At 62.3% G+C, this 11,329-nt stretch overlaps 1 protein-coding gene across 1 annotated transcript; it reads right to left on the bottom strand.

The window, feature by feature from the left end:
- Nucleotides 1-21: 21 nt before the first annotated feature.
- SNPH (syntaphilin) lies at nucleotides 22-11,125 on the bottom strand. The gene is made up of 4 exons (XM_049651026.1): nucleotides 10,694-11,125; nucleotides 9,899-10,105; nucleotides 6,314-6,463; nucleotides 22-3,294 (listed from the first exon to the last, which is right to left on the bottom strand). The coding sequence occupies exons 1-4, from the start codon at nucleotides 10,873-10,875 to the stop codon at nucleotides 2,124-2,126; spliced, it is 1,710 nt and encodes a 569-aa protein (XP_049506983.1). The 5' UTR covers nucleotides 10,876-11,125; the 3' UTR covers nucleotides 22-2,123.
- Nucleotides 11,126-11,329: the final 204 nt, after the last annotated feature.

The following is an 11,329-nucleotide window of genomic DNA, read 5'->3' as shown; positions in this document are numbered from 1 at the left end:
GGGCTCTGGCCCCAGCCCGGACCACGTCCACCAAAACACAAGACACGACAGGAAGGCCACAGATAGCAAGACACAGACGAGAGCAGAGGGGCTACGCGGCTCGACTAGATTCCAGTGGTGAAAAATATATAGATTTTATGTTGTCAAATATAGCCATACATTTATTTTCTCGGCAAAGCTTTGACTGTTTCTAAGGAGACGCTACGCAGCTTCGTGAGTACACGGCACAGGAGGCTGGGTCCACGGCCAGTCCCGGCTTGGCTTTGGATTGGGTTTGTCCACTGCCCCTCCATGTCACGACCCCAGTGTCTGTGGGGCAGCCCCAGCTGGGCCCCAGGAGTTCAGGTGTGGCTTGGCTGGGGTAAGGGTGCTCCACAAAGGATGGCTGGTCTGAGGCCCCCAACCGGTGGGGGGAGCTTTGGAGGCACAAAGCATGTGGCAGAGGGGGCTGTCGCCCCCATGGTTGGGCTGGCTGCCCACGTCCAGTGCATGCAGGTGCCCCCCCCCACCCCGCCCCCGAGTGGAGGGCGCAGAGAGGAAAGGCGGAGCCCATAAGTCAGGCAACGGCTGTCGGAGCAGCTGGGGTGGGCAAGCAGCCTTGGCAGAGAACCGGAGGGGCCCCTGGGCCGGAGGGACGAGTAAGACACGGGGGTCCCACCAACCCCTCCCAAATGCGGGGCCCAACCTCTGAAGGAGGGGCGACCAGATGGGTGTAAGCCCCACCAGGGAGAAGGAGCGGTTTACTTTGTAAAATAACAGTGGTGGTAAAAGGTCAGCAGCTTTGCCGGGGGACCAGATGTCCCAGGGAAGGAGGGGGGCAGGCCAGGGAAGCTCCCAGGCCAACTGGCCTCAGGCTGTGAGTGGGGAGGCTCAGGGCACCCCCGCTTGCCCCGCCCCATCCCTGCCTGGGAGACATCCCAGGGCACCCTGCTTTGGCCTGGACGAACATCATGGCTTCAGTATCCCATCTTGCCATCCATCCTGCTGGAATTCCTTCCAGAGGCAGATAGGTCAAAGTTTAGGAACCCTCGCCCTCGAAGGCAAACAACCCCTCAGTGGAGACGCTGGGGTGCGTGAGAACCGAGCCCCAAAGTGAACATAGTGCAAAGCAGAAGTTGGGCCTGAAGCCCCCAGAGCAAGTCTGGGTGAGCTCCAGGGGCGGTCGTGGCCTGTGGCTTCTCAAACCAGCTGAGGACTGTCCCCACGGTGGCGGGGCCTCATCTCGGAAGGCTGGAGGAGCCCCCTGGAGCCGCTGGCCCCTGCCTCCTCCTCGAGTGCTGGCAGAGGCTCGGGACGGGACGGGAGCTGGGCTCAGGTGTGCGCTCCGGCCCCGGCGCTGGCCTGTGTGGCTCGGCTGTCGTGGGAGGAATGATCTGCGCCGAGAGGGGACCGGATCCCAGGGAAGGTCTAGGACGAACAAACACAGAGAACCCACGCTGCGCTCTGCCACCTCCTGCCCGTCGCGGTCTTTCCTCTGGCCCGTGCCCACGGCCTGGACGACGCTTCTGAATCCCAGCGCCAGGAGCGGCCTGAAGACGCCAGACCGGGTGGCTGCAGACACGGCTCCGAGTCCCGGGCCAGCTGCCTGTACTCTGGGAGGCGGCTGCCTCCGCGTGAGGAGATGATGCTGGCCCAGGAGGCTGGACCCAGGGCAAGGGGCGGCCTGAGAGAGAAGGCGTGGGCGGGAGGCCACCAGACAGGACGTGGGGGTGGGGGACAGGGAGGCTCCAGGCGTCTCAGGCCCAGCCTCCCCAGATCAACACACCAGAGACACTGTGGGCCAGGGCCGCCCCGCGGGAAGGTCCAGGAGGACAGGGCTGGGCCGGGGGGACCTCGCTACCTCCTCTGTCTGCAGTTCGTACAATCGGCGTGCCTCCCTGCCTTCGGTCTCTCTTCCCTTGTCTCCCGTCAAAGTTTTGGGACGCCTTCCCCCCACCCCGACTCTCAGCCCCCTGACACGGTTCACATCCTGAAAAAAAAAAAAAAAAAAAAAAAAAAAAACCACTTCCAAACCCGAGACCAAACAAGTAAGATGCTGCCCTCCGGGAACGAGCGAGGGGGAGAGCGGCACCCCTACAATCAGTGGTCGGGCCGCCGGAGCCGCTGGCGGGGACGCGGACCCCTCACAGCTGGGAGCCGCCGCCCGGCCCGCCAGGGCCCTGCTGGCTCAGCGAGCGGCAGCTGATCCTGCGGATGGAGTGCAAGGCCACCGTGCAGCAGCCCCGCAGCAGGGAGCTGATGTTGTAAATGGGCTGGCCCTGGCGTCGCTGCGAGCGGCACAGCCAGGCCACCGTGGGCACGGCCGGCACCACGACGGCCAGCAGATCCACGATGTAGTGGCGGCTCCAGTAGCTCTTGGGCTCCTTCTCGGCCGCGGCCACCTCCTCCTCGTCTTCCACGGGGCACGCCACGCTCACTGACGGGCTGGGGTCGGCACCGGGCCGGTGCGGGCTCGGCCCTCGGGTGATGGGCTCGGGGGCCTCGAGCTCATCACCCACCGTCACCACCACGGCCGAGTCGGGGTCTTTGGGCCCCGGGGGGCGGGGCTCCGGCTCCGGGCACCCGTGTCCCGATTCGGGGACCGCCCCGCAGACCTGGGCCCTGGTCACTTTCTCCAGGATGGTGTCCAGGTCCGGCTGGTACTGCACGAAGTCTGTCTGGATGGCACGTTCCTGCACGCAGCTGGCCTGCACGCCGGCCTCCGTGCCACACAGCAGCTTCTCGTAGGTGTTGCTGGCAGGGAAGCGGGGGCCCAGGCTGAAGCCGCCGTGCAGCGAGCCCTCCTCGGGGCCGCAGTCCACGCCCGACGACAGCAGGCTGCTGGCCTCCAGCGCGTCCGTCCGGCTCAGCGTGTCGTCGGTCACCGCGAAGCCGCTGTCAGCCCCGTCCTCGCCCGAAGCCCCGGGCTGCTCGCCGGGGGGCCGGTCCCCGCACACGGCCGGGTCACTCAGCTTGGTGTAGGTGGAGCTGCGGGTGAGGGAGCGGGCGGGGGACCCGCCGGCCGACTCCCCGGCGCCGTCCTCCTTGGCCATGCCGTCCTGGGCCACCTCCATGCTGTGCAGCAGCGTCTCCAGCTTCTTGTTCTGGATGTTGATGTCCACGAAGTACTTCTGCAGCCCCTTGTCCTTGTCAATGAGGTTGTTCTTGACCGTGTCAATGACCTGCTTGAGCTGCTTGATCTCCTTGCGGGCCTCCTTCAAGGCCAGCTGGGCCTCCACGCGGTGGCACTCCTCCTCGATCCAGTCCTCCTGCATGCGCGACAGCTGTGTCTTCAGGTCATCGATCTCCGTGTCCCTGCGAGCAGATGACACACACACGCTCACTGCCTGGCCCGTCACCACCACCAAGGGCAAGCAAGGAAGGGGCCGTCACTAAGGACAGAGGGCTGGAACACACAAGGCCTGACTCAGTGCCTCCTCCTTGCTCCACGGGGGGTAAGGGGGCGGCCAAGGGGGCCTTCTCTTGGGGGGGAGAAGACACGTTCGGGCCCCTCTGCATCCCCAGCCCTGGAGGCCGTAATGCAGACGACTGTCCCCATTTAAATCCATCACCTACAGAAGAGATTAGACAAGAAAAACGCTCAGTGTATACATATATGCTGCTGCTATAAAAACCAAACACATCCACTTTAAAATCTTAACGTGTGACAATAAAAACTAAACCTAAAATCTCCGCTCTAGGGGAAGGAACACGGCCGCCTATGAAATCCGGTGCTGAAAACTGTCCGCGGAGGGACACCGGGCCGGGGATGCGGGGGCAGGCCGTGGGCCGCTTTGCTTTGCTGAGGGATGTTCCAGTCGCCATGTGGGGGGAGGCTGCCGATTTCACACCTTCCCTCAAGTGGGGGGATGAAGAGTGGAGGGTGGAACAGAGGAAAGTGATGACAACAGATGGCCCTCTTTTAGTCACACTCAATGTCTCTGCTGTGTATCTACTATGAAGAGGGTGGGCCCAAAAGATGGACAAAAACGCACGGGCCACTCCCAAGAGGCGACGCACGTGCCAGGCACACCAGACACAGGCGTCTGAAACCCCCGAGTCACAGATGAATCCGGGGTGCGGGGGACGGAGGCGAGTTAGGCAAACATCCTATCAAGTCTGGAGGTAAAGGCAGCGCGAGATCGGACAGGACGCAGCAAAAGCAGTAAGGACGGAGGAAAGCCATTCCTGAGACGGGAAGTCCTGTCAGGGGGGTGCCCACCGCAGCATCCCTCCCAGCCATGCGGCCCACGTGCCCCGAATTCACGGAAATGCAATCCACGCGTGGCTAGACCATCACTCTGAGGGTCAGGAGTCCACCAGGGACATCATTCCAGATCAAGCGCCACGCGCTTTTCAGAGTCAGATGGAATGTGCAGTTCAGGAAACGAGGCCAGGACTCATGGTCACAGGGACTGGGATGAGGGGCTGTGGTGGCCGTGAAGGTCGGCGATGGCATTATCTGGAAAGCAGCGGACTGGACCACCCAAAAGGACACAACTCCGTGATGGAGCTGCTCAGAGTGGCAATACTAGATGTACCAGCAGGCACGGGGGACCCTAACTGGGACTCACTCTACGGATACCCTCTGCACTGGCGTGGAGTCCTGGGAGGGAGAGGGAGCTTGGAGGAAGGGACTGGGCATGCTCAGTGTGGCCGGGCCCTTCCCCTCTCTCCTTGGAGCCAGTAGGACCCCAGGCCAGGGAGCTGTGGCTTCCCCACCCCATCTAGGACGTTACATTTGAACCAAGCCTCGAAGGAGGAGTTCGCCAAGGAAGCAGGACGGGGGCAAGGCCATCTCGGGATGTGGGGACACGGCAAACAAAAGCACAGAGTCTAGAAGCTTCTTTAAGGAGAAGGTAGGTGACTGCAGGAGGCAGGTATCAAAGCGAACACACGGAGAGCCGGCCGTGTGGCAGGGGGGCAAGCAAAGAGCCGCCGCAGGTTCCCGCAAGCGTGGCCAGGGATTTGAGGTGTCGGCACGTCCATGCCAGGGCGTCGTGCCCAAACCACACAGGGCAGACGTCTGCTCCAGCCGCTGGACCAGCCCCAGAAAGGAAGCGACGTGATGGGCTGTCTGCTTCCTGAGGACATTAGTGCAAATGGCCAGGCAGAGCCAGGGCATCACTGAGAAGATGATGGGAGCTAAAAATAGAAATCCCAACTCTACAGACGAGGAGGCCCACAGAATGCCACCTGTAACTTCCTGTGGTTCAAAACCACAACAAACCCAAACCGGATTGGCTACTTGGCAGAGCACTGGTCACGGAAGGGGTGCTCACGCATGGCGTATGCTTCTCTTTATATGCCGTGTCCAGGATAGACAAATCCAGAAAGACAGAAAAGATTAGAGGTAACCGGGAGCCTGGGCCGTGGCTGCGGTTGTGAATGGCGTTTGTTTCTGGGGTGATGGGAATAGTCTGGAATTAGATACCAGTGATGGGGGCACGATCCTGTGACTATACTAACCATCACTGAATTGTACACTTTGGATAGGGAAACTGTAGGGTTTTTTAAAAAGAGGAAAGAAGCCATGCTCGCGGTGGCCTGCCCCGGCCCTCAGTGCCCGGCACAGCGTGGGATCCAGCTCCCAGCGGCTGCGGATTTGAACTGACACAGCGCAGAGGAAATGATTAAGGTGATGAAGAGATCAGAGGGCAGTCCTGAAGCTTCAGTCATAAAGATTGAAGCCGCTGGCCCAGAAAGGTAGCAGCTGAGAGGGTCACGGTCTGCCCTCAGGTCTGGAGAATGAGCTCAGATGGGACCGTGGGCGGCCGGGGGGCTGGGGTCCCCTGGGCTGGGTAGGAGCTCAGGAAAGGTTTCTCAGGATCTCACATCGTCTGTAAGTAGATGAGCAGAAAGGCTTATGGGACCTGAACTGGTGGGCCCAGAGCCCCCACCCCCCCACTGGTGACTCCTTGGGTGGAAACAAACAGGGGCTGAGGGGGTGTCCCCCCCCCAACAGGGAAGGTGAGCCAGGAAGGATGCCCTGTGGCCCTGCTCCCCAGGTGGAAGGGAGCCAGGGGGTAAGAAGTGGCCAAATGGGGCTGCCAGGCCCAAAGTGGGAGAGCACCACCTTGGGGTGTGGGGAGGACTGGCTGGCTGTCAGGGGAAGCTGCCTGCAGTCAGGGAGAGCAGCTGAGGGGAGCATAGGGGCGGCTGAGGGCTCTGGAAAGGGGCTCCCCCAGGGCTTTGCCGGAAGGAAAGGGCAGGCCGGGTGCCGGGAAGCCCTCAGCGGCTCCTTCCTCCCGGAAGTGCCCCAGGGCCCTGGGTCTCCAGGGCAGCGTGTCTCCAGGGCTGCCCACCCACCCCCAGCCCTCCGCCAGCGGCTCACCGGTCCTGGAGCCGGTCCTGCGTGTCCTTCAGCCGCGCCTTCAGGTGCCGGATGCACACCTCCTTCTGCTGCAGTGGGGTCAGGTACTGCTCTGGGGTGGGGGGCTTGACGCCGTGGTTGTCGCTGCACAGTGTGTACTTCATGGAGCGCCTGCGTGGGGACACATGTCAGCGCGGAGGGAGGAAGAGGTCCCCAACCATCACCAGACAGCTCCGGGCCAGGCTTTCCTCCAGGAGCCCGGGTGGGCATGAGAACACCCAGACCTTCCGGAAGGTAGGTTCTGTTAAAGCTCTTCTGGGGGCACCTGGGTGGCTCAGCCGGTGAAGCATCTGACTTCCGCTTAGGTCGTGATCTTGCGGTCGGCGAGTTTGAGCCCCGTGTCGGGCTCTGGGCTGACAGCTCGGAGCCTGGAGCCTGCTTCGGATTCTGTGTCTCCCTCTCTCTCTCTCTCTCTGCCCCTCCCCTGCCCACGCTTTGTCTTTCTCGGTCTCTCAAAAATGAATAAACGTTAAAAAAATAAAAACTGTTTTGTGTGAAGACCACAGTGGGGAGCTCAGGGGTCCTCTAGTTGGGGTGGGGACACATGACAGCACGCGCATAGCCTGGCACCGTGTTCTGTGCCCTCCTGACGCTATTGGTCAGCTCAGTCCCAGTGGCGATCCCAGAATTCATGTGTCCAGGCTCCTAACCCAGAGAATGAGTTTGGGGGCCAGAGGCCGGCGTGGTCCCCCTCCCTGTGTCATTCCCCCAGGGTCTGCGTGGCGGCAAGGACTCCCCCCCGCCGCCCCTCCGCCGTGCAGGAGCAAACACCCCCCAGAGCCGAGAGCCGTCACCGCCTGGCCTGCAGGACCGTGGGGGAAACAGCAGGTGCAGACACGTGTGCACGCACAGCAGTCTCCAAACACACTCTGACACCCTGCTTGCCATCCTCACGGACACACGAGTTTGCACGGCCATGCACACGTATTTCCTTGGAGTACACATCTGAGTACGATTACCCCAGTCCGTCTGTGTCTGCGGGCCCACCTGCGTGTGCGCACACCCGTGCCCGTGCGTCCTGCCACCCCACAGCCACCCTCAGGGGCCACTCACGCATACTAGGACGCCGGCCCACACGCGGGTGCACGCAGATGCACGCAGACCCTTGCCACCCGCATACGCGCTCGTGCTCTGAGGGCACACACAAACGCACGTGTGATCGCTCACCAGCTCGGGGTTTCTCCTCATTAACGGCTGAACCCCGAGCTGGCAGCAAGCCAGGTGCCACATGCAACCTGGCCCCGGGTGGCACAGGTGTGTGTGTGTGTGTGTGTGTGTGTGTGTGTGTGTGTGTGTGTGGTGAGCACGCCCTGGACCCAGCTCAGCAAAGGTGGAGGGATTCCCACCCAGTGGAGGGCGGAGGGCCAAGGCTTGCACCCAGCGGAGAGCACCCGATTTCACCAACACACGCGGCCCAGCCACCTCGACTCACAGCTTCCTGCCTGTGGGTTGTTCTGTTCACGAGGAAACCTCCTTGGGTCCTGTCTTAAAAGCCTGGGCACGTTCTCACACGGCCTGGCAGAGGCCTTGTGGCCGTCTGACTCCTGCTCCTTTAGGGGCCGGCCACCCCTGCATCTAGGGAGGGGCAATGACATCGCCAGGTCTGACCCTGGTTCGCAGAAGCAGCCACCCTGGAGGGAGTGTGAACGGCTCTGTGGGAGCCGGATAATGTTTGTGGAGGAAAGAAGTCTTTCTAAACCGTCAGCCATCGAAGAGAATGTGTAGACAGAGGCAGAGAGAAAGAGAAATGATTCTCCTCTACTTCCTCGCCTCGTGGTCCCTAGGTTTAACTCAGGTCACATCACACGCTGGCCTGTTTTTCCGCGTGACAAGGGGCAGAGGGGTGGCGTGGGTCGCGAGCCGGGGACTCCCCCTCTGCGGACTCTAAGAATCTCCTTCCGAGAGAGAAGGCAGCCAGCGGGGGCCAGGGCCCCACGCTGCGGACATCCCGGCGGCTGCCACGCAGGGACTCCAGCTAGAGGGGCGCCGGTCTGTGCCGAGTGACAAGGGGCTTCTCGCGGGGCCCCGGGCTCCAGGATCAGTTAAGCCAGCGCAGTTGAGAATTACAGAACAAGTAGCCATTCTCACGCTTCCCATGCGCTTTCATGGGTTTCTCTCTAATGTGCTTTTTTGCTCTAATGTAACACTTAACACTCATACGTTCTTAGTCACTAGCTCTATCCTTGAAGGGGAAAAAATATGTTTATACATAACCGAGAAGAAGAATACACCGTGATTCACGGCTCTCCACTATTCACGCCCCGGAACACCTGGCTGTTTGCACCGAGGCCACAGCCAAGGCCCCGCTGCTCACCCGCAGCTGACACTGTCCACATGGGCAAGGAGACCCTCTCACGGGATTTCTCAGCCTCGGGGCTGGGGCCGCCCCCGTGGACTGCCGTGATGACACGCATTGCAAAAATCTGCTGTGAAGAAGTATTAAAGTTGCCCGTCATATACTTTTCGAAGGGAACGCATCCGTCAGTGCCACTCACACCTGCTGCGCGCCACCCCGAGCTGGGGTTGCAGCCAGGAGGCTGAGGCGTGGGTCCTGCACACGTGTGTCACCCGTCACGCGCGTCGTGGCGGAAAACTCAGAACAGCCGTCTCGGCCTGATCTGAGCATCACTTCGCACCAATGACACCGTCTCTGCGGGAAGGCCAAGGCCAGCCTTCGCCAGCCTGGCGGCCCAGGACCCCCAGGTGGGACCAAAGTCCTCATGAGGGCAGCGGCCAGTACGGGCCACCTGCAGACATCAACCCACAGAGACCTGTGGGATGTTGGCCCCTCTTTACAGATAAGGGAATGGAGACTCAGAGACGGGAAGTACGAACGCCAAGGCCGCGCTCCCCCGGCTCCACTGGGGAACGAGGATGGGCCGCCATTACGGCTGTCCCTCCCTGGTTTTCAAGGACGCACAGCTTCCCTTCACCTGTCTCCCCAGCCGATCCTGCTTTTCCCGTTACGTTCCGCCATTCCCTGAGGGCACAGCCTGGCAGGTGCCACGCTGTGACACACTCCGCTCTCCTGACCAGCTCCACCTCGGTCTCTCTCACAGGGGCCCCTCAGGAGAGCGGGATGGCAGATGCCGCGAGTGGCTTGTCCCTACCTATCTTGCCCGGCACCACCTGCCCTGCAGCCACGGCCAGTGCCAGCTGGCAAGGCGGAGACAGAAGTCCCGGGAAAGGTGTCCCTCCTCAGGAGGCAGGAGCGCCTTGCACTGGGCCCTTGTTCCTTCTGGACCCGATGCTGGCCTAATGCCTGGAGGGGTAGGAGCCTCTTGGAACGGCAAGGACAAAACCGTACCCCAAGGACGGCGGGGCAGGAAGATGGGACGGGGTCCCGGACACTTCCGGGCCCTCGCTCTGAGAGCATCACAGGGTGATGTGCGGCTGGCGGTGTCACATCCCTCCCTCAAACAGGAGGAGCTGAGGCTCTGGGACAGTGACCCGCACAGCCAGTGACGCCGGAGTCCTACAGCCCCGGCCCGCCCAGGGCGCCCAAGTGCGCAGCCAGCAGGAGACCAGGCATAGGGGAGGCCTTACCTGGGCGTGGGGCTGCTGTCGCTGCCCTTGCAGGAGCCCGAGTTGCTGCTGCTGCTGAGAGAGGAGGTGCCGTAGGCGTCCCGCACGCTCACTGGCGGAGAGGTGCGCCTGGAGGCAGGGAGAAGAGGCAGGTGCTCGTTCTGGCTGGCGGGCAGCTGCGGACACTGGGCGAACACCGCCAGGCCGCTGCGGCCCAAAGGGCCCCCGCTGCGGGGTCGGCACCGGGGAGAGAAGCAGAGGGGAGAGGGGGACGCACAGACAGGGGTGACAGAACAGACAGCGCAAATCAAGATGGAAAACCAGGAGCAGACCGGTCCTCCTGGCTCCCCAGGACAGGAATGGAGGCTGGGCAGGGCCAAGGGCAGCAGAGGGGGGGTCCCATCTGTCTCGCCAGGGGTCCTCAACTTTCAGGGTCCCCCAATCCCAGAGGAGGGCCCTGAGTGGGCCGAGACAGGTGGGGCAGAGCAGGGCAGGCAGGGGTAGGGACAAAGATCAAAGTCAAGGGGGCAGGGGGGCCCGAGTGAGCCAGAGTGGATGACGGCGTGAGTCCGGTAACTGTGAAGCGTAACAACAGCACTGGTGATGGTAGGAATCCAGTGGTTTGATTCTTCAGAGAACTTTTATATCCACTGCGTCATTTGAGCCCTTAAATAGTTCCAGGAGGAGGTGAGTGTTGGCCAGCCCAGTTTTAAAGCTGGGGAAATGACTTGCTCACGGACACACTGCATGTTGGTGGCAGAGTGGGGACGGAGACCCTCCCTCCTCCCGCCCTCTGAGGCCAAGGGGGAGACTCACCTGCGGGATCCAGCAGAGGCCCGTCTACTGCCCGGCAGGGACATGGCCATGAGGCTGCGGGTCCGGGTGAGGGGCGGGATGGGCGGTGTCCCCGGGGCTGAGGAGAGAGGGCGCGTTGGGGGGGCCGCGGGGAGGGCCGGACCAGGCCACGTCATCCTCTCGCTGGGGCCGCTGCCTGGCATGGCTCTCCTCTCGCCCTTCAGCAGGACACCCCAGGACCGAGCGAGGGCCCGGCCGGCAGGCTCTGGCCACAGCTCCCTCCACCAACGAAGTTAGCACACTCCTGCCACCTGACTTAAAATCTCGAACGTCAGGGCCTCGGGGGCAGCCGGAAATCAGAGATCCGACCCTGTGTTCTCCAGACGATCGAATGTGGAGGGTGAGCCCGAAGGCCTGGCCCAAGGTCACACGGGCTTCGGGGCAGGGCTCCTGACTCAGCACAGCACTGAGTTCTCTACACTACAAGCTGGGACCCCCGATCCCTGACTCGGACCCCACCCCACGGTAGACAGTCCCTCCTCGGCGGGGGCTGCAGGCTGGAGGACTCCTGGAGCAGGACCAGGAACCCCAAATTAGGCTGGGCTAGTCGTGACGTCACCTTCCCAGGGCGCCCGCTGGCGTGTGGCTCAGGGCTTC

This window comes from Panthera uncia, assembly GCF_023721935.1.
Source record: "Panthera uncia isolate 11264 chromosome A3 unlocalized genomic scaffold, Puncia_PCG_1.0 HiC_scaffold_11, whole genome shotgun sequence".
In the NCBI taxonomy this organism is placed as follows: domain Eukaryota; kingdom Metazoa; phylum Chordata; class Mammalia; order Carnivora; family Felidae; genus Panthera; species Panthera uncia.
The sequence above is the reverse complement of the archived record's forward strand: the minus strand, read 5'-3'. Positions and strand labels throughout refer to the sequence as shown.